Source organism: Charadrius vociferus, unplaced genomic scaffold (genome assembly GCF_000708025.1).
Source record: "Charadrius vociferus isolate BGI_N301 unplaced genomic scaffold, ASM70802v2 scaffold643, whole genome shotgun sequence".
NCBI classification, from domain to species: Eukaryota; Metazoa; Chordata; class Aves; order Charadriiformes; family Charadriidae; genus Charadrius; species Charadrius vociferus.
The window spans coordinates 399080-422395 of record NW_009647512.1 but is presented as its reverse complement, the minus strand read 5'-3'; the positions used below and the strand labels follow the sequence as shown (position 1 = coordinate 422395).

Below are 23316 nucleotides of genomic sequence, written 5' to 3'. Positions count from 1 at the left end.
GCCATGCTGCGTTCAGGAGGAGACGTGGTGAGGGGCGAGTCCGGGAGGCCAGTCATAAAAACAACACATAGTGGTTGCTTTCAGTGTTTGAAAATCCGGTCTTCAGGGGGACAGCAGACAGCAAGCTGGGACCACCACAGCATGGTTTGGGCAGAAACCCTCCCTCTGCTGAGCTTTCTCAATCATCCTCTCTGCAGCCTCACAACTATTCTTTTCCTAAGCACATCTGGTTATGTATTTCTGGTCATTACATCAGCATCAAAATGGTAACCCTTTTCTTGTATATACACCTTCTGTCCAGGTGCCAATGCAGTCTCAAAGCGCTATACCAGCCTGAAACCATTCAGCCAGGAAAAGAGCACCTATTTCCAGCACTCCTATTTCTCAGCCATCCCTTCTACCCCAAACCTGCTCCCAAAAGACATTCCCGTCCTGTAGCTGCATCTACTCCCAGGTTATCTTTGACCACTGTGTAAATTTAAGCCCAGCAAACGTCTCAGGTATGTAGCAGGGAGAGAAGAGAATCCACTGTGAGGCCACAATGGACCTAAGAGGTTAGAGCTGCACAAGCAGGGGAGGGAGTAAATAAAAAGTCAGACAGATTACCATGTCTAAAGAGAGGGCTGAGAGCATGTGTGTGCGTGTGTGTGCAAGCAAAGCCAAGGAAGATTACATCTGGAGAGTGGCTTCATGACTTTTTGCAGATAACAGTTTCAACCACAAAAGTGTTTTCAAAGTGACGAATACGATGACAGTTTCCAGCCTCGCGTCGACTGATACCTAGACGTGATTAAAAGAGAGGAGAGGGGAAATTCAACCAATTATAATCTAAAAGAGCTACAGCAAGCGGGGGAAGGAAAGCTGATGAGATGCAACCGCTGAATACTGAAATGCAGGAACAACACAGCCTGTATGAAAAGCAGCATAACCTGATCTTTGGAAGAACAGTCATATTCTCTAGGCCATGGTTCTGCAGTGAGAGCTGCTATGAGCTGGGGGAGCCACGTGGAAACAGCTGGTTTCAGCTGACAGTATCTCAGTGTTATCTCAGAGACCAGAAAGCCTCACAAAACCAGCAGAACTCACAGACTGGTACAGAGCACAGCTCTAAAATGCAGCCAAGGAGGGCTTAAAATCACCACCGCTCTGGCTGTTTTTATCCATCCATGCACTGATCCTGCTATGGCCTCAGCCTCCCCGGGAAACAAGGAATGCTCCCCACACTCTTAAACTGCAGGACCTCAAGTCTGGGTAGCTCTGCCAGGTGGCTGCTCCCCTCTTATGGCAAACCCGGTGGTGCCCTGCTGACAAACAGGACCGTGCCAGGGCTCCAGGAGAGCAGCAGCCAGCGCGCCGGCAGCCCCACGCACAATTGCGCAGCTTCTGTCGGGAAAGCAACCACGAACTACGGCCATGGTAACTGCTACACCCAAATGCTCTCAGCGCCCTGCAGCTTCCCCAGAGACCCAAACCCAAACTGACTGTAGGTTCACGTTTCAGCTAAAACTTTAAGTATACCAGTATCTAAAAACAAATAAATACAAATACTGAAATTAAGGAGTTTTTTGTAGCAATATTACCATTTGTATGTAAGATGGATATTGCCGATTTTCATGAAATCATTTTAAGGTAGTCCAGTGTTCCCTCTTCACAACTTTTTCCATGTTATTAAGAACTTAATTAATTAAAGGCAATTTGCAGATCTATTCTGCTCTGAATAGCTGCCACTGAAGCGGGTGTCTCCATTAGGGAGATTTTCCAAACGGTTCCCAACAGCACTGCTATTAGTTGATCCCCAGGAGCCCACATGTAAATGAATTGCTGGCTCCTGCAACCATTTTCTCAATGTTTCTATTAGGCTGATAGACGCAGCAATAGAAACCCAGCGGCCAGCGCCCATTTGCAGCAGCATCACCCCAGATTTGGGTTTAGATGAATTAGACAGGAAACACCTCTAAAGATCTCCTGTGTGTTTACACCCACAGGGGAACCTCCCCTCTCGCCAAGAAAAGGCCAGCATGGCTGTAACAGCTGAAATAATGACCGTGATGCAGGGGGAAAGCGAGTTAGGACAGCTGAACACAGCAAGGCTCTTACGTCTCCTCGTGCTCCTCTGCTTCAGCCTGTAGGTCTCCTTGCCGCTGCACAGGCGGTAGATGAAAGAGCCGAGCTGCTCCATATCACTGACGTGCTCAGTCGCGATCATCTCCTCCTGGATTATGTACGTCTGAGGCAGGTACGTCCCTTTCTGAAATGACAGTTTCCACCAAAATAAAGCATAAACGGTGCCATGATCTCCTCCTCAAACAGAACTGTCTCAGACAGGGTGTCAAGGACAGCCAAACTGTGGAAAATTCACTGTTTGAGGGCTCAAACTCCCCTTACCAAGGCCAGTTCACATGCTTGCCTGTCCTCGCTGTAAACTGTCCCAGGCTACTAGCACAGGGAGCACAAAATGGATTAGATCCAAAAATTTAATGTTCACGTAGGGGATGAAGCCAGTGTAGGATCAAGCCTGTTACAAACTAACCCCAGTTTTAAAGGAGGGCACACGAAGCTGTAACTCTGAGAGCACAATGAACCCATCTGGAGAGGGATCAAGGCTCAACCAAAATGCCAGGAACTCCCCTGAAAATGTGCATTTTACATTTACTTCAAAAGACAAAACCCCAAAACACCAGCCCTGCTCAGATTCCAACAGTTTCCTGAGTTTTCCACATTTCCCCCTCCCCCTTGGTCCACTCAGCACAGCCACAATGATCTGTTGCCCTTATAGCCCAGGGTGCGCTAGAGATGGGCCATGGGCACTGCATTTTGGAACGCCGCCCTGCGTGGTAGTGCTACGCACTCAGGGGAAAGTGAGCTCTCGGCACACTTCCATCACCCCAGGAATATCGTTCAGCGACTCTGGGGCGGTGCAGGAAGGCAGCTCACGCCAGGGACCGAGCTGGGGCAAAGCAGCTCACGCAAGCTCCCTGCTGCTGGGGTGAAGGCCGCTATGAAGACCAGGGTGATGAGTGGGGTGCCTGGTGAGGGGACATGGCAGAAAGCCACCAGGGGCTGCAAAAAATGGGGAGAGAGAAAACGGGGTACCTGGGAGCACCCTGGGGATGGAGGCTGCCTCCTTCCCCACAGGTAAGAGATCTACTCAGCATTGAAGACTCTCTGCAGGCTGATTCCTACCAAGGTGCTCAGGGCATCTCGCAGCTGTCTGGGCACTACAGTGGCAATATGCAGCTGTGTTACACGTACAGCTTGTGCTGAGGGGCACTTGTGAGCAGACTAGATGCTAACTAGGCCATGAAGCAAAGACTCACTTCTGGTCCCTTTTGCTTAAGAAGAGTCAAAGAAATAAAAGAATAGGCAGATCCTGGGGCCAATATAAATATAATCAAGCAGAAAAGCAAGCAACAACAACCCAATTTCAAATACCACCTCTTCAGTTTCCACCACAGGACTGGTTATCTCCATGGAGATGTACCTGGAAACATGCTGTCTTAACTTAGCGTGGTGCTGTTGGGCTGGCACAGGCTACTGGATCGATAAAGCTCTCCTCTAACGCTGGAGGACTAGACTATTAGTGGAAGTTTGTACTACACTAACACAATAGTTCTGCAAGAAATTCAATTATTGATTCTCAGTGGGAGAGTGCAGGAGAGGGCATGCGATACGTGCAGTTACTGGCAGGAGCTGTCATGTTAACACCCGAGGCTGGGGCTCAGGATTTGCCACATCCTTGACCTGCCAAGATGACTTAGAGACACATGCACAGAATCCAGTTTCTTCATTGTTTTAGATGTAAATAGCTGTGGCAGCTGAAGTAGTCAGGAATTATCGTTCCTCCATCGCAGGACTGTGCAACAAGGATGATACCTGCAATTTTCTGCCAAGAGTTTTTAAGAAAACTAAAGCTTTGAGCATCTTGCATTCTGGAAACGGTGTGGATCTTCCATCACTTAACTGGATCACCTCCAACTTTCTGCTGCTCTGTGGGGGGGAGCATCCCTCCATCCTTTTCTCTCAGGTGCTTATGCAGCCCTGTTCACCAAACTGTCACACCTACACAGAATAAAGTCTGCAAGAAGCAGCAGAGCTGCCATTTACAGGCAAAAAAATCAGACCCGAGAGGCCTGGTAATGCACACATGGGGACAGCAGGGTGAAGACCTGAGCAGGATCTGGCACAGCCGTGCCCACACACAGCAGGGATTGTAGGGCAGGCACGGGGCACGTGGCAGCCACACTGCAAAGGGGCACCCTGGCACCAGGCTGGCCCGGGAGGAAAGGGCAAAGGAGGTTCACTGACTCCCTGTGCTGCCACAGCCTGCCGGAGCAAACCGCTAACGTTATTTGCTGCACTGAGGTTTGGACCTAGAAACGGGACTGAAGGCACTGAACATCTTCAAAACAAAACATACAGCTGGAAATTAGTCTCATTCATTAGGGACTTGACTGATTCAGAGATGCAGAGAAGGTAAAACTCTGAGTCCAAGGACCAATGCAGCTCATCCAGCATTCAAACAGGAGCACTCCTGAGCAGGGAGGCAGGTCACCAGGTGATGAAGGTCCCTGCAGCAGGAAGAAATTTGCCCTCCCTACCTGACACGGGCCACCAGCAAGGCCCTGCCTGCGGACATGAAGATCACAGGCTCACGGGATAGTTCAGCTGGGGAGGGACCTCAGGGCTTTATCCAGTCTGGTCTTGAAAACTTTCAAGGATCTCAAGGAGGCAGCACAACCTCCCTGGGCAACCTGCCTCACTGTCCTCATGATGCAAAACTTTTTTCTGAGCTAAAGACCAAGCTAAAGACTTTAACACAATGTCTCTAAGGTGCATGTTAAAACCTCCACAGACAGATCAGGAACTTACCTATCCCAATAATCAGAAAGTTATTTAAACCCACATCTGCTTTGTACTCTCTCTAAAGAATCAAACACATAAGAGCATTTAAATTGTATTCTTATCCCCTTTCCAAATTCAATTTCTAATAAAGGCAAAGCATCATTTTCATTGACTGTGACTTTATATCTGTTATTTTAGGGTGTGACCAGCATTCCCAGTCTCTTGGGGTTTTTTTCTGGGGCTGCACTGTCAGCTTGTGCAATCCTGCCTTTTCCATTTCCCTCTGCCACAGGGACCGGTCACCTGCCACGGTCAGAAGCTGTGGCTGGTTTGGAGCGAGTTGTAAGTAAGCGGACATTGTACCCCAGCAGGGTTCCAAGCGTGTTTGCCAGACGGTTACAGTGCATGAAATTGTGAGGACTGCTAGGAAACAAACTGGGAGTTTGACAGGGGCTGGGGATCAGGAATCTCTCAAGGCGCAACCTTTCGTCTCTGAGCATAACCCCTATGAAGTTCCTCACACTGCATGTAGCAGTAAGTGAGCAAAGGGAATTTAAGAAAGAGTAAAAGTTAGATTGGGTTTTTTTTTTTCTTTTCTTTTAAATAGACCCGCACAGAAGGGAATAAAAGACCCAGGCTCAGTGCTTTGCTTTACCTGCAAAAGACTTAGATAGATATGCACTTTCTGCAGTCTTAAAAATCCTGTTTTATTTTTTTCCTGCTGTTCAGATTAAATAGTACTCTATTTTAAGAAGACTGCTTTCAGTCATTGCAATAGCATCACAGGCTTCTGAACGGAACAAAACTGCTGTTACTAAACCCAATTAATGCCGGCTGTGAGCAAAACTGCATGAGCCTGGGTCCAGTGTTGCAGCCCGCAGCACAGCGGGGAGGGCAGCAGAGATTCCTCCCCAGGAGGGTGAAAGCTGAAGGCCTGCTGCTCCCCAGGGGACAGAGAGCTCTGCAAATGGCAAACCGCAGTGATCATCACGGCAAGAGCGAAAGGAGGGAAATGTGTCTTTTCTTCCTCGACTCCTACAATCAGTAAACACCAGAGGGAAGGAATCTGCTGCTTCTCTGTGTCACCCTCGTCAGGTTGATCCAGTGTTACCGTGCTGTCTGCAAAATTAATATTTCAGCTAAACCCACTGAAGCCTTCGCTCTGCATGAAGGCTCAGCTCTGTCAGGAACAAGGCTTACTTCCACAGACACAGCAGTTCTGATTTCCCACGAGCTTCCAGCTGGCACCCATAAGCCAACTCAAGAAAAGCATGCAAAATAAGCAGGATTGAGGCTGTACCTTCACGTTAACCAGCAGCTCCCACAGGTTGCGAGGAGGCATCACGATAGTGGTGTTCAGCTCGATGACGTAGCATTTATCCAGCGTTATGTCATGATAAGCTGTCAGACCCTGCATTCCAAGCACAGAAATCAAGGAATTGAGCCCTTCACAATTAAACTTGGCTGTGAAAATGGGTGAAAAGAGAGAATTCAGGGAAGACAGGAAATCACTTTGAACAGCAAACCTGTCACAGGACTTCCCTACCAAGCCAGACGAGCAGATTAGAAAATCTCAGAGAGGGCCTTGGGAAGGCGGACAGCTCAGTAATAAGACCATCACAGACATTTGTGACAACAGTGATAGCACTAGGCCATGAGCACCGTGCTGGCACACCCCAGCTCAGCCCCCTGCTGCGCCCCCAAAAGCCCCAAAAGCTCCTTACTCGCTGGAAATCATGGATGATATCCGCAGGGTCACTCCCTCCAAACTGGGGCACTGGGACATTGATTTGCTCATAGTTCTCCTCAAGGTAAATCTTGACGTCTTCGTGCAACTCCAGTTGCCCTTTGAACGGTGAATACAGCGAGTCTTCATAAAGGACGCCGCAGTGAAACACGCTCTCACGAGGCAGCTGTGGGGACAAGATCCAGACAGAGGTACAACACTCATACACCCCACACCGCATTAACAGCTACAGCAAACATGGGAAGAAATAGACCCATACTGGGTAAAAACACTCTTTTCAAAGAGACGCTTGAACCAAAAAAATCAGTCTTTTTACCAGAAAACGTTCTTGATGAAGACAGTGCAAAACACCCTTGTGAAATAACCACGTCTCACTTCCTTTATTCCCTTTGGCCCTGGCTAGGAGGATTCTCTGTGGGATTTCACAAGGAGTTAACTCAGAAAGGCAAACTGACTGCCTACAGGCTCTTAAATTTCATAACCAGGATGTTCACATCCCACCATAGACATGGCTGCCAGTAACTGTATTTTTCTACATCAGGCGTACAAGCTTGGGGTGAGCAGAGCATAACTTCTAAAGGCACTTGTAACTTGGAATGGCAAATGGACCAAAAAAAAGCAGCTTTGCCTCACTGCAAAACAGAAGCTGCTGCTCTCCAGGGCTCCAGAAGCACAAGGTATGGGCAAGAGGGCTAACACAGGATGAGCGATCAAGTTTGAGCATGAGGATCACAGGAACAAACTGCAGCCACTGGAGACTGAGACATAAAGCCCCACCTCACCTTGGTCTCCAAAGCATCTCTGACCACGTTGAACAGCTTTGCTGTGTAATTGGATACAAGCTGTCATTTGGTATTGCAGGCAGGCAGTTGGGGTGACCCCAGGTGGTCCCAAATGGACCAGCGGGCATTTCCCAGTGCCATTTGGCACGTACCAAGGGTAGGTTATTGACTAGGTAATGGACTGAACGCTGTCCATAACCTGGTCGATAACCTTCCCTCAGTGCCGTGGGTTTCTTCTCATAAGGAATTGCCTACACAAAAGGCCCTGCAACAGGGTGCCATCACACCAGCAAAGTGGTGTGTGGGAGGGACGAGCAGCCCTGCGGTTGTCATAGGGTTTCCAGATCAGGTATAAATGAGCATCGCTAATAAAGCACTGATGTACCTTAAAACAAAGATTGCCAGTTAATTTGACAGCAAGAAAATTTATGGGGCAAGGGAGCGTATAAAAAGACTATATTGCTGAGTGGGTAAGCGCTGGCTGCAGAGACGAAGGCAGCCGGCGGTCCTGGGAGAACTCATTCACTAATAGCTGCTCCGCAGCAGAACGAGGGCTTCAGTGCAAATCAATGCTCAGGGGTTTCTTGGCTAAACACTCAGCAAGCCACAGAGCTCAGCAGGTTTCTCCTTAAAAAGCAGCTCTGCCTTGTCTCGTTCCCTCTGCTCTGACCCACCACAACCCTGCCAGCCCAGCGCCTCAGTGGGCCAGACCAGGCAAAGACTATAGGGAAGAAAAGGTGCCAAATTTTCACACACTTCTCACTTCTCGCTTGCTTTATTAATAGCGGCACCTATTTTTGTTACACCTACAGAGTTTTGCTGTGCTAGGGCCTAAAGGACCTACTGCGAAAAGCTGTTCCCTTGCCCGTACCTCCCTGGTCTCCCCAGGGCTTGCTGTCCCCTCACAACAAGCCACACTTTCATACTGCCTTACCCCTGACACCAGTGATGTTGGGTATAAAAAGTAGAACGGGCAGGATACTTTTATGGTGTCAAAAAAAAAAAAAAAAGCAAAACAAAGCGACACGGGAGGGGAGGAGGAGGGTTTCTGGCAGGCCTGGCAGTCGGGATGGAGGTGAGCCTGAGCCTACCACTTAAGACATGCCTCACCTGCTGAGCCCAGAGGACCGGCTCCTGAGTTACCGCAGTGGAAAGCTCCAACTCTTTCAAGGGTTGAAGCAGTTTGTCTGGCTGCTCCCGCTTAAGAGCCAGCAGTCCTTCCCAACTCACACCTACCTGTGTGATGAAGAAGTATCTGTACACATACATCGATGCGAAGACCAAGCCCAGGAGCAGTACGAGGAGACCCATGGTCAGGTAGCACACCCCGCTGAGCGATGTCCTCCGGCCCTGCACCACGGGAGCCGGCTCCTCCTGCGAGACAAAAATGAAAATACTGGTCAGCTGCCACTGCAAAGGATCAGAATATCAACTACATTTAATGCAAAGGCCGCACATGGGTTTGTGGTGTGCAACTTGAAGAGGGCAGGCACCGTCCTGCAAAGTGACTTCACATCTGACAGCATTCTGGCAAGACTTAAACACTTCCTATGCATTTTGCTATCCCACCCCGCCTTATATATATATATATTTTTATATGTATATACACACACATAACATGTGTGTGAACATACACACATATATGTATACTCTGCTTCCCACCAACTGCTCAGAACAAAGTCAAGCTTTGTTTCAGTGGGCAATAAGGACTGACTGAAGAAAAGGAAATCAGGAACTAACAGTTCCTGGCTACTGAATGTAACAGCATTTATGTATTTATACACCAAAAAAAAAAATTGTTGAAATGCTGCCACTCTTGCAGAATTTTTCAGGGGAAATTTCTGAGGTGGAAATTACTGGTCTCAGACAGGTACCTCCTAGCTCTGGTGGGATGACCCTACCCAAACACCTTCCAGGAATATGGTCTGAGCATCAAAAGAAAACATATCTGCCGTTTTTAGAGCACCACCCAATCTATATAGACAGTAACCAGCTCACCTTGTTACAGCCCTCAAAAAGGAGGGCAGTGCAAAGGCAGGGTTACCGCCTGGGGACCACTCATCCCAGCCTACCATGCTCTTGTTTTTACTACCAAAATAACCCTTCGAAATGTTAAGCAGGAGGATGTGAGGCCTTTCAGAAGCAGATGAAAGAAGCCGGTTCAGAGATGCCCCAATTTCCACACAGAAGATCTGAAAGCTGCCCTCAGCCGAGCAGGCAGGCAGGGGAGAGAGGTGCCAGGGAGGGCTCCTGCAAACTAACTCCCTCTCCGCGGTACGTGATCTGATGTGTTTGATTAGAAAGACACTGTTCCCACAGCTAGCCAGAGACCGGTATGAACTGGAGGAACAGATTTAAAAGCAAACAACACCCTCTCATTTCTCAGATGCATCGCTTTTACAAGGAAGAGATGTTTCTCCAGGATAACGTGGCTAAAACCCGCAAGGTGGTGCAGGTGCTGAAGCCCCAAGGGGAGATGCCCCTCAGTCCCTGCCACCCACTGGTGGCGTGAGAATGCTCTGCACAGCAAAGCTGGCAGCAAACACCTCTTTCCCCGTCCCTGCCATTAAGCAGCCCCCATGAGAGCAGCAGTTCAGTCCCAGGCTTGGAGCCGTCTGGTCACTCCTGCCACGAGACTAGAGCACCGCAGCATCCCTGGGACACCCACAGGGAGCCCACCAGGCACGGATCCCCCCACATCCCTGGCACCTGAGCTCCACCGAGGTGCAGAACAGGGGCAGAGCCAGGATCCTTCAACCCCTTTGCTACCTGCTCCACTCTCAGCCAACACGGATTGCTCTAGCTATCGACTTTTTCTTTTCTAGCCACATTCAGACTGATAACTGCAAAGACCAAATTGCTTTGGGAGAGCAACAATTCCAGCACGCCTCCAGGAGTAATTAATCTATATTTATTTCTCCTTCATCCCAGCTGTTGAAAAACCCGCTGCATCTCTATTCACCGCCAGCTCCCTACACTGAAGGATCAGTGTAATCAGTTTGTCGCTGCTCCTCCAGCAAATAAAGGGATGAGCAAACTGAAAAATACCACATTTTAAGTTCACTTCCAATCTTTCCCTTCCTCTCCTTCTGCAGACAAGGGGCAGCAACCGTGACAAGCCACAAAGAAAAGAAAAGAGGCAAAAAAATCCCATTACTAGAGAAAGTTGAAAGGCTCTCTGACATGAACTGCTAGGACAGGAAAGTCATGCTATATGTCAAGTGTTTCACAAAAACAGATTTCCCCAGATACTTGTCATCAGAGAAACAGTGCAGACAGTGGGGGTGAAGAGGAACGAAAAGCTCTCCAGCTACTGACACTGAAGCACAGCTGAGAAAATGTTTAACACTCTGCCAGTGAATTACATCCGAGAGCTGCCAGGTTCCTGTGATGGATTATGGACTGCTGGCTTCCTCGGTGAGCTGCAAACGCTAACTCCACAGAGAGCTTGGGGAGAGAGTTCAGAAGGACACAGCAGCTCAAGGAGAAAAAAAATTATTTCCACTAAAAAGAAAAATTGTGTTGGAAGAATGGTAGGGAGGGGCAAATACACCCTTGCTGGTTTGCTATTTGCTAGAGCAGGTCTGTGTTCTTTGCACAGCCAAAGGCACAGTGAGACATCCCACCCCTCACCGCCAAAGCAGATGAGTTCGGCACCCTACAAAGCATTCCTGGCTTTGGGAAAAATGCCTGAGTTTTGCATTTCGGGAGAAGATGGGGGAAGCCAAGCAGAGCTTTGCCCTAGGAGAAGTTACAGAACACCAGGAAAAATGAAAAACACCTCAAATTCTGAGGGGAGAAAGAAAAACTCAACAGCAACTGTTCTGATGGAGAGAAGATTAAGGCAGGGAGGTCAAAAATGCTGCCAGGGCAGGCCAAGGGGAACAATTAACCACAGTCCTGCAAAATACCGTATAAAAATCACCTGCACAAACCCTCACCGAAACACGCATCTCCTTCCCCAGTCCAGCAGATTAAAAGGCCACCAGCCTTTGTCACAATGAATGAATTACAATTTAAAAGCAACTACACGTTAGCCAGCACCTGAGCTTTGGGCTGGAGGCGTTCTCAGTGCTGACAGCCTGGGGACTGAGCAGCGCACTACCTGCTTTAACAGCATTTCACCCAGGATAACAAATCTTCACCAGGTTGGAAAAATCCAGGCAGCTTCTTCCATGGGCTGCTGCCTCGCTCATGCCGCAACGTACCTCCTTCCCACAGGACTGCCGCTCCCTGCAGCAGAAACACGGGTATTTTAAAAAAAAAAAAAAAAAAAAAAAAAAACAAGAAATCCATCACAGCTGATTTCCATCTGTTCTTGCTGTAGGAATGCCCGGCTCCCCAGCAAGGGAGCAGTTTTCCCCTAAGCCAACCTTATCATAAAGAGAACCAGGCAGTCCCAGCAGTAAGCTGCAGCAAAGCCATCTCCACCAGAAAGACCCTCAGGACCAGCCAGCAAACCAAACCCTGCACCGTGCTCCTGCCACACGGCAGACTTTGCAGATCTGGCAGCATTCCTGACCTCCATGAATTTCAGTAGTGGGAATTTCAGCAGTGGCATTCTCCTGAAGAGCAGATAACGCCTTCGAGATGTGCCTTTCCACTGAGGACAAAAATCAAAATATTAACATGCAAAAATGCTGTGTGTTCACCAGATGTTTACCAATATCCTGTAAGAATTCATTAACCAGACACGCTTCTTGCAACAAGCCATCTTACCAATTTTCTGACTCAAACAACCATGTGGTTTTTTGCCAAGAGAAATGGGAAAGGTTGCGGTCAAACCAATCCCTGGGCAGAGCCAGGGACAGGTATTTCAGTTCAGCAAATGGGCAAATGGGCTTTCCTTTTCTTTTTCCATCATTTTAAACACAGTATTCCAACAGATGGGCATGTTTTACACAAAAATCAACATAAAGCCCTTCCTCCCGTCTCTGGGCTGTGCAGAGGACAAACATTCATTTGCTTCTCCGTGAATAAACGAATGGAAAAGCGACAGCAGTGGAAGAAGAGCACGATGTCCACGTGCTACAGATGTGCATGCAAGGAGAATGCACGGACAGGTCCCCAGCTCTGCAGAGTATCCCACTGCAATTTCAGGGCAGGAAAACCCTCCCAACCCCACGTGATGATCCTTTCTTTGTTTCGTATTTCTTGGCACCACCACATACACCAGCATCGGCGCAGGCAGCAGAAGCTGCCACTTTGCTGACCCGACAGAAAGACCCAGGCCAGTTCCCTTTCCAGTGGGAAAACTGGAAGAGGCTGCGGGAACAGCTCCTTCCCCTGCAAGGCACAGCTCGCTCTTCCTCCGCATGGGCAATGGGGGAAAGCATCCATCTCTCAAGGAGAGCACCCGCGCATCTTGGTTTTCTGCCAGGCATTGTCCTGCTAATACTTCATCCCACCGGGCGAGAGACAGAGGCAGCTCCAGCACACAAGCCTGAATAACCAGACATGCTGACGCGGCTCCAATTTGCAGGCGTAATTGCTTCGCAGATACTCAACACAGCGCCCGGCAGCAGACAGGATACTAGAATATAAAAAGGAATTCCTTTCCTCGGACAAAACAGGCTCTTCAGTACATTCGAGCGCCCTGCCTGCTTGCGGGGCCGGCACAGAAACAGGCGGCAGATACCCTGATGGGAGAGGATGAAGTTATGATACAGACCATTTGGTAGAGGAGGCTTGAAGTTAGCCTGAGAGGGGAAAAGAAGTCCTAATTCAGTCTTTGAGGATTTTCTTCAGAATTTCAGGCCTTGCTGAGGACATGATGAAAATAGCTGCTGTCCTGTTATCCCTGTTTGTTACAGAACAGCTGAGGAACATCTCTCCTACAAGGGGGTGGGCGACAGAAGCCTGGCTGTGCTTTAAAGGCACAACGTCCGATCCAGAGCATGGAAACTAAATCCAAAGGCCAGAGTAAGACAGAGCGGGGAAACCATCAGTGCCTGCCAAGCACTGCCAAGGGCACCCTCCTGGCTTCACGGCGCTGAGCCTTTAGACACGTAACACAAGCAGGGGCTGCTAGCAAGAACCATACCCGCTGAGGTGTTGCCCTTGATATTTCTCACGAACACGGTACGTGGTTATGAAAAATAGGTATTTGATTCTATATCTCCTTCATCACCGATGTCTTGCTGAAGATGACAGAAATGAGGAAATTAAAGGTGTCATGTCATGCCTTGTTCCCTCCTGAGTCGCACACCGCCTCGGCAGAGGTGGGCTCAGCTCACGCCCTTTTCCTGCTTCTTCAGCTTTGGAAACAGCTCTGAGTTCTCCACAAACCATTTTTCCTTCATTTCTGAAAGACACAGGTTTGCAATCTTTCGTTTTAGGTGTAGCAGGGCCTGACAAACAGGGGACACAGCTCAGCAAGTGTCTAAATATACACCCCCAATAGGCAAAGAAGCTTGGGGCGACTAAAAATAGTAAATGTGATTTTGACGACTGACAAGTGAGAAAAGAAATGTGATGCAGAGTAAATGCTCAAAGGGATGCAGTTTGGAGAGGAGTGCTATCTGAAAGGCAGCAAAATATGTCAATCCTTCTCTGGGAGGTTGCTTGTTTCAAGGAGCAGCAGCCTGAGCTCTCAATGTTAGAAGATGTACTGATGTAACTACACTTGCCACAAGCAGCCACGGCTTCCTCAAAGGACGCAGGCTCGAAACCTACAAAACCCACATCAGAAAATCTAACTGATCTCACCGTTTACTCATTTCTGGTAACCAAAGGCCAACAGGGACTATGGAAAAAGAAAAAAAAGAAATCAGTTCAAGGTCTCTACCTCCAGCACATCAAGTCTCATATTCACAGTTAAAATCAGTCACCGCTTTACAAAACGCAAGGACTTGCAATAGCGGCACCTCCATTGACTTCCAGCTGACTGCTGGAAAATTGTACTGCTGCCTCAGTGGGTGTAAACTGGTATGGACTGACCTCTCCTTTGATACGCCGGGCTTGGCTTTGAGTGTCACCTCTCGGCAAAGTGACACCCATGTCCACACCAATGCAGCGTGCTCTTCCTGCAGGCAAAGCAAAGCCCTCTCCATCCGCCCGCCCCACAGACAGCATCCCTACTACCTGCAGGTGCTGGGCACTGCCAGCACTTACTGACGCCGCTCTGTGTGATAAAAAGCACTGGAGAGTTTGTGGGATAAATTGTAGGGCAAGGAGATCCAGACCTGTCTCCCAGAGACAACCTCTCCCCTGTTTAGGCATTCAGACCCAGGGGAGCTCGGTGGTGAAGAGCCCCAGGGGATGGCCAGAGCGAGCAGAGGTGGCCAGCCAGGGTTTCAGACTGGAGCACTTGCCAAGCTACAGCTCTGGAGAAGGAAAGTGAGAGACTACGCACAGGGAAAAGGCAGATGAAGGAAGACAAGAAAAGGGAGAGGAAAATAGAGAGATAAACCACTGCAGCAAAGGCAGTTCATCCTTGCATCCACCAAAGCATCTCCCATACTCCAAAAGAGGCTCCTCTGCCCGATGAACAAGAAAAAATGAGTCTTGTTCTCAAGAGCAGTTATGCTTGGAGGGAAGAGAGGGAGTGAAACGAGGAGAAATATCAGGTGACACCAAGGGGGGGAACAGTGCCGGGGCCATTGCCCTGGCAGAGAGTCGCAGGGGTCAGTGCTCAGCACTAGCAATGAGAGGCCCCTGAGCAAGCCCGTTACCTGGAAGGAGAGTCCTTCCAGCCTGAAGAGCGTTTCTAATGCTTTCAGTCAGAAAAGAAAATAATGTGTGCATGCAAGGAGAGAGAGAGAAAGATATATATATACACACGTATATATATGGCACCCAGTTTCCAAGGCAACGAACTCCCCGCACGCAGTACTTGAGCAGCATTTGTGCAGGGCACGCAGCAGCATTTCCACAGAGAACACAACTGATGGCTTTTGGACTCAAAGATGCCTGGAAGCCAAAAAAAAAAAAAAAAGCCTGTAATTAAGAGACTATCACAGCTGAAGGCAAAAAGGTTGCAATAAATGAATCTAATCACATCTTTAAACGACACCACAGCACGTGACTAGCAACAAAGCCACCTGCCTCAGGAGTCACTTCGCAGCGCTGGAAATTAGAATATCAAAACCAACCACTGGCTAATTAAAAGCCCCAGCTTTGTTGATAGATGACAAAGACAGCAGGATGTTAAAAACGCAGCCTAGCACGTGGAAGCTCCTAAGCGCTCAGTGATCTTATTTTCCTTCTCTCTCATAAGCAAGAGAGATATAAACCCCACTCTTTTTTCCTTTTTCCATTACTTTCTGGAACTAAGGGGCTGTTTCTCCTCCCTCTTTGCACAGGGGTGAGGAATTCATTTCCATATATTTTTTTATTTTATTTTTTGGCAGAGGCACAACAACTTCCAGCTGGAGTTTTTCCAGCCCCCCTCTCCTCTTTCCCAGGAGTAAAACCATTCAGAGCATTAGCAGAGCCAACAAAGCCCCTTATAAAAATAAGACTGTTCTTACCAGGCACATAGCTATAGCCCTGAGTGCCACACTGAACACACAGGCAGGCAGAGAGAAAATAAACAGCTGTGATAGAGGCAAAAAACGTCCAAACCTGGGTGCTGAACAGCCTGACTGCCGAAATACAGGATCCGATAAACACAGCCTGATTTCCAGAAATCAACCAGAGCTGCAGCCACTCACTGCAAATCAGTCCCTGGGAACATCAGTCCCTGCCCCGGGGCAGCCCCACCACCACAGCTAAAGAGCTCTGGAGCACCTGGGCAGACCTCACTTGGGAGAGGGAAGGAGCAAGCACAGCCAAATCAAGGCCAGCGTTTGTTTGGTTTTTTTTTTTCTGTTTTTTTTTTTGTTGTTGTTGTTGTTTTGTGTTTTTTGTGGGCTTTTTTGGGGTGTTTTTGTGGTTTTGTTTTTTTGTTTTTTTTTTTTGATTTGCTTCTGCTTGGTTTTTTTTTTTTTTTTTTTTTTTTTACAACCTTGAATAGGGAGACAGCATTAAAATAACAGGAATTTTCCCCAGGAGAAGAATGAAGGTTAAGCTTTGGCATTGGGTATCAAAACCTATCTAGAACAATTAAAGACAAAAGACAACTCAAGCAAGAGTGAAGCAGAGCAGCTGCTCTGGGAACAGGGAAAGCTCTTAAATCGAGGGCTTGGCGAAGTTAAAGAGAGAGACTTGATTCAAAGGTAAAGACATCTGCAGGTGGGCAGACACCTGACTCCTCAAAAGACCTTTGGCCGATGCCAAAAATATTCGAGAACATTGAGAAACTGAGGCAAGGAAATGCCAACAGCTTTCAGCTTGCTCTTGGTGTAGCTGAGTCTTCCTTCTCCTCCCGGCTGAAGTGAAGAGAAGCTGCTACCAGCTGCCCACAAAACCAGCCTGCTCGCTTCCACTTTCACAGGCGGCTTGGGCAGAAGCGAGCCACAAGCCTGACTGCCCACCAAAGTGACGAGCTGTCCTCTGGCACGACAGTGGCACCACGCTGGGTCCACTGGGAAGGAGCTGGACAGACTTCCCTCCCGACAGCCACATGCTCACTTTTTTGCAGACTAAAATTGTCCAATTGCTCCAATATAAAACGAGCACACCTACCAACCTCTGCAAGCGGCCCAGGGAGTCCTGAGCACAAGCCAGGAGAGCTAGTGACTGCTTTTGCAGAAGGTGCAAAGGATTGGGTGCTGGCTCAATGCATTTCAAAGCGGAAAACGTGACAGGGAAAAGGCCTCCACACACCTCAAAAGGTTTCACACAGTTTCACCTGAAGTTGTTCACTGCCAGTGATGGCTTCGGATCCTGATGAAGCACCAGAGCAGCACAACAGTTGGACAGAGGACTCACTTGAAGACCGCCACTGGGCTCTAACCACTGCCTCCCCTGAGACAGCTCCATGTCCGGGTAGTTTTAGGGTCCAAACAAATGTACAATTTAAAACTACAGCACCCACCTCTGAGCTTCCACAGTCAGGCAGGCAGAGATGGTCAAGAGCAAATTAGCCATTGTGGATGTTGCCAAAGGCAAGCCAAAAGCACTGCTGATCTGGTTGTGGCCAATGAAGCCATCATTGTCCCACCTCACTCTTCCATTAGAGGCTACTGATTACCAAAAAGCTGGTAGAGAGGAGGTCACAGCCCTGCCCAACACGCTTACGAGCTGGAATAGCCAAGGTACTGCCCTCTGCTGGCTCTGCAGGGAAGAAGGGGCCTCAGAGCTGGAAACCTGTACTGTTCGCTCTGAGCAGAGGGGTCAGAGTCCACCATTTCCCAGAGTCCAAGCTGAAGCACCTCAACAAGGAACCAGACTTTAGGTTACAACATTTCCCTCTTCCTGAAAATCAGGACTTGCACAGTGTCACCCCATAAAATGAAGTCACTACTCCCTTTCAGAACAGACAGCGATTATCTCTTCTCCCAGCAGCAGCGTAGGAAAACCCTGACAATCAGTCCTACACTCGAAAATTCACCACAAAGAAACGGCATGTAGTTTAACAACAGCAAGAGAGAAGAGGCAAATTTACCCTTCTCAGCTGTATTGTTCAAACTGACTTCAACAGTAGGGCACGGCAGCAAGAAAGACAACTCTGCAAAGCAAGTGCAGAGGGATGAATTAAAATAACCAAAACCCCTCACCCTGTCCTCCCGCAAACTGTAACACTGGCATTAAAAAAAAACCAAAACACCCCCAGGTTCCCACATATCACCTGGGAAGAAAATACCCATCCAGAAGTGAAAATGCCTTTTCCATCTCCTGTAAACCCATCTGGTAGCACAAAAGCAGGAACTGCAAAACTGCGCACGAGGTGAACTCATCCTCCCCAGACGCTCCATCTCTCCAGACCTGGAAGCAGTGTTCTGCTGCGCAGGAGCTCCCTTCTGAGCAGCCACACACAGCACCTCCCAAGCCACCTCTCCCCGCACAACCACCAGAGTGGCACGGTGCAACGACGGGGTGAAAACCAGCATTCTGCTTATCACTGCACAGCGCAGGGCTTCTTACAGCACAGCAAGGAGAGCTCCCATCCTACGGACACGATCTGTATCGCTGCAGTATTAATACATGCAGCATATGCAGCAAAGCTTCCGCCTCATACTTACATTTGGTTCATTTTTCAGTACCTTTCAAACTGCTTCTTTTTAAACACGTTTCTTGGTTTTCTGTGTTTTGCCAAGGAAATTGCTGCACCCAAAGCAGGTAAAGCAACAGGTTCTTCCCACGTACAGAGCACCTACGTGCAAAGCTGCATTGGCTTCAGCTCTCCTCCAGCTTTGGGAGAATGCACACCTCTAGACAGACATTTCAAGTTTCTCCGTCTCCAGCTCTTCAGTCTACATCTCTTTGGTGAGAGAAAGCTCTGTGTTTCCAAATTCAGTCGTATTTATAACACCTCTGCTAGAAATAGTCATTCTCTCTCCTAATCCCCCAGCCGTTTTAGCCAGACCCTTCATCAAGCTCAGCTGGAATATCAAATATTCATGTCCAGAGTCCAGTAAGATACTACAGTCTAGCATTTCACTAGACTGGATTCTGTAAGGGTCCAGAGATGTTTTTTCCAATTCAGCCCTTTTCCTCTGCTTCCAAGGCATACCCAAACCACGCAGAAGCGAGAACCAGTGACAACGGTTCTTTTTAAGCTGAAGACTCCACACAGGACACAAAAAGAAGTCATCGGTTCAGCCCACATGGATATGGGAGGGTTGGGCAAAGGCCAGGAATAACCATCTGTTACAGGAGGCAGCTTCTTCAAATTAATACCTACCATGTTTAGATCCCTTAATCAAGACTTCAACATGGTGAAAACACCCACAGCTCAGGAGCATCAAGCCTGGACTCAAGCCCGCAAACATGTCAATGAGCATAATCAATCCACATCGCTGCCAGCTAGTTTTTCTCCCTCTCTCTGGATATACAGCTTGTTTTGTGAAAAATCCTGTTTAAAAGACTTTTCCTCACATCCCTTCCCCTAGCCATCTGTCTTCCACCTCACAGCACCCTGCAAGGAAGTCACTCACAAAAACCCCCCATCGCATCGGCACAGCATTTTCCACCAAGCTGGCGTGACTCGGCTTTACGGGGCTCGCAGAGATGCCTCCAGAGCCACTGCTCCTCCACCCGCCCCACATGCTGGAGCTCAGCTCTGGAGCATCACTGCTCATGAGGCACCGGTACCTCCGGGAAGGCCAGAAGAGGCATTGCTGCCTGTCCTGCTCCGATCTCCCACGAAGCACACATCCTCTTGGGCTCGCTCAGGCAGATGCCAAGCAGTCACAGCTCACCTTCCCCACCTGAGCACAAGGAAAGGCAGGGGAGCAGGGGCACAGCAACAGCCCCAGCAGCCAGACACTATCTCTCTGCTAAGAGCTCCATGTCCGCAGTGGACCTGCTCTTCACTGGGGAGTTTCGCAGTGGCAGTCATGGGGAATGGAGCTTCCGAGGCAGCTTCCCCCTCAGGGAGCACGCTCCCCAAGTGTTTCAGGCCTTTCCCCAGCTATTTCTGTACAAACCGGGCAACCACGCGCGGTGCGGGAGCTGCTGCTGGCTGCCCCGGGCTGGCAGCGAGGAGGCTGGGGCAGCTCGGCCGTCAGCCATCCCAGGAGCGGCAGCCCTGCACCAGGAGGCTGAGGCACCCCCGCAGAGAGCCGTGACGAGGTGCAGCCTACAGAGACCAAGAGAGAGACAGAAGGGTTGGACGGACCCAGCACCGGACAGCAAACAACTCCTTGTGGGAAGCATTGCCAGACGACCAGGAAGGGTGCGACCCAAAGCCCACCAAAAGGAAGAGTCTGGTCGAGTCTCGGGGAAGGCGGATGAGAGGAAAGGCATGAAACCAAAGCCTAGTATTACTGGAACCAACAGCAAAACACCAGTCGCACCCACAGGACACCATTGCGTACACCCTGGAAAGCCCCTCGCAGCCCCTGGGCCTCAGACCTACTCCCAAGGTGTTTCCAGCAGGCTTGCCAGCGCCTGCGGGTACAGAGAGAGCTCTCCCAGTCCTCCTGCTTCGCCCTACCAGCGTGACCTAGCAGTCCCAGCCTGAGCAGACACCACCTCCCCCTCAACATACAGAAATGGGTCTTGCTTTCTGCTTCCTCTCCCCAAAGGATTCTGTGACTGCGTACCCCGATGCACACAGACATGTTCCCATCCTCTCCAAACCATCCTGATCCCCACGGATGCCCCATCTGCGCTGCAGCATTTACTGTAAGGCACGGTTCACCCCGGGCCGGCAGGGAGGAGCGTTTGGCAGAGCCTTTGGCCAGGGCAGGTAAGCAGCCGGTCTCTGCTGCCCGCAGAGCGAGGGGAACAAGAGGCACCTCCAATACTTATCATTTACCTTTCGTGAAGCAGAAGATTTTAATGAGACCCCTTCTCCTCTGGCTCTTGCGCTGTCTCTGCAGAATAACTACCTGCGAGTATTAGAAGGATTTACACGGAATGAACCAAAAAAAAAAGCCCAAACCAAATTTTGACTGGAGAGCTCCAGCCGTCAATTTTGCTCAGTTCCTGTGTATTTCAACCTCCATCACAAACACAAGGAGCCTATTTCCCAGAGCAGTTAAAGATACAGCGTATGTATTTATTTCCACTTCAGACTGTAAATCTGGAGTTCAATTAAAACTCACTGAATACTATTTTGCATCTGAGAAAATATTTTCCAACGAACACAACAAATTATTTCACTGACTGCATAACCTCAAACTGCCTTCTGCTCCAGGCTGCTACATCCTCCCAGCCCCTACTAATGACAAGAAGATTGTTTCTTTTATAAGCCCTTAAAATGTTGCAATTGCCTCAAAATTACGTGCCTTTTTCTGACAGAGTTCAAATTGCGTATTCTTTCCCGATTCAAACTGAGCTGCACATGGAAGAAACGAGGCTCAGCACATGCGAGCTTGCTGTCAGGACTCCTCACCTACTACTTTTCAGGACACATTAGCATCACAGACATCTTCCTGCCTGCCACATCTTTGCATTCACGGAGCACCTGCCAAAATTCACAGGCTGCAGAAGCTGCCGCTGAATCATTTCCCAGCTCTGGCTCCTATCACTGGGATTGAAGTTGTGAGATCAAAGAGGAAAGGAATGCAGAGCATCTTGTTTGCATGTCACCAATGCCATTTTGCTGCAAGGCAGATAAAGACAGACACACACAGACAGGAATTCTTGGCAGCAGGAGAGAAAACACGACAAGAAAGGCTGGCTACGGAAAGACCAACCCCACAGGTTGGGTGTTTCACAGAGCAGCACACCCCCTCGGTCCAGCTAAGTACAAACTATACCAAAGAAGCCAGTGTCGCAGATACCCTGAAAAACAGCATCAGGAAAAGGCCACCTTCTTGTCAGCGGATGAGCAGCTCCCTGGACACCCTCGTGCTGCACTGACTCACCACAACCTGCCCTTCTGTCAGGGCTCTTATGCTGATTTCCTTACATGTCTGTCTGCTGGCATTGAGAGACTGTTGAAGAGTCTTTGTTCTAAATTCATCTTTTAAAGTTCCTTTGTAGTTCACATGGGCTTAAAAGAACAATACCACCCCCCCCAGGAGTCAGAGAAAGGCTCGAGGCAACGTAAAGAACCCAAAATTTATTATTTGTTACCTAAGCCAATTTCACTCATCTGGCAGGACCTGAATCGGAATAATTTTGATTGCTGGGATCTGGCAGCACTAATGATGGAAATAAGCTTCTGTTTCTTTTATTTTTTATATTATTACTTTTTTAACTCCTTTTCTCACAGTGCTCGTGAAAAGGAGCTGGATCCTGCCTGAGCTCGAGCAGGATCGGCAGAACAACCAACTTCCCAGCTGCAGAAAGCTGGTTTAATGGCAGCACGAGCTGGAAGTCCAGAGTGATAGTCAACTTTCAGGGTTGGACATCAAAGGTGGGAAGAAACCTACCACCTTCTTGTGTTCGTCATTAGGAAAGGTGAAGTATGGAAATCACCAAGAGATCACAGTTGGCCACATTCCCCCATTACAGGTTTCTATACAGCTCCTAGGCATAAGATTAATAGATGCAATCATGACAGACTGAGCACAATCACTGACAGCACAGCTGAGAGCTGCAAGCACATCCGTGCGTGATGTGAGAGATCATTATGATATAAGTGACTCCCTAAACTCTGCAGAACTGAGCAATCTCCTGAAGCCCCAACTGCAGAGCAACTCTCTGGGGCAGGTAATTCCTGCTCGCTCGGTAAGGCACGTGAGGAGGGATGCTCTGCACTGCTGCAGGAATGGAGCAAAACCACAGCTCCCCCATAGTTTTTTTTGAGTCAGGGAGGTAATAGAGTTCAATAAATGATCAAACTGCATGTATAGTCTGAGGCATTTATGAAGAATATAGAAATGCTGTTTAAGTCTCCTGCTCTGATATAGAAGCACCGTAACAAGGTGGACGTGATGCTGTGGGTCAGACCTACCTCTCTGGACAACACCCTCCCACTACGCAGTGTGATATGTACCCCAGTGGGTCCATCCTCACAGAGGAGTGTGCAAGCTGGGGGTTCTCTAGCACAAGAGACTTCAGAAACACTCAACTCCCGGCCAAACACAACAGTGACCATTTCACCTTCCCCTTCTTGAGAGGGGCACCAGCCACACCAGCACTGGTACGTGCCCAGCGCCTGCCCGTGACTCACACAGTATGGATGGGACTTGACGTAACTCTACCCCAGGGCCGCAGCCATGCTCTGCATTGGCCAGGGATGCCCCAATGCCTTCATTCACCTTATGCCTGGCAGGGTCCCAACCTCCGCAGGCACGAGCACTCGTTCCCCTCTGATACCCATCACCCGAAGCCAACAGAGCAATTCAACTTCAGCATGTCAACTCCCATCTTGAAAACTGCAAAGCGCCTAGAGAGCCGCGCGTGCTCTTACCCCCTTGCTTCTCATCTTGCTCCAGCACCAGCCGTTTTGTTCCTCTTGCCCCTTCTCCATGCCAACCCTAAGCCTTCAGAGATGTTTGAATT

General features: G+C 49.0%; 1 protein-coding gene across 1 annotated transcript; it reads right to left on the bottom strand.

Annotated features, from left to right (window-relative positions):
* Positions 1–434: 434 nt before the first annotated feature.
* On the bottom strand, positions 435–8739 carry ITM2C (integral membrane protein 2C). The gene is made up of 5 exons (XM_009880766.1): positions 8608–8739; positions 6567–6755; positions 6143–6253; positions 2098–2248; positions 435–780 (listed from the first exon to the last, which is right to left on the bottom strand). The coding sequence occupies exons 1-5, from the start codon at positions 8680–8682 to the stop codon at positions 689–691; spliced, it is 618 nt and encodes a 205-aa protein (XP_009879068.1). The 5' UTR covers positions 8683–8739; the 3' UTR covers positions 435–688.
* Between the last annotated feature and the right edge of the window lie 14577 nt (positions 8740–23316).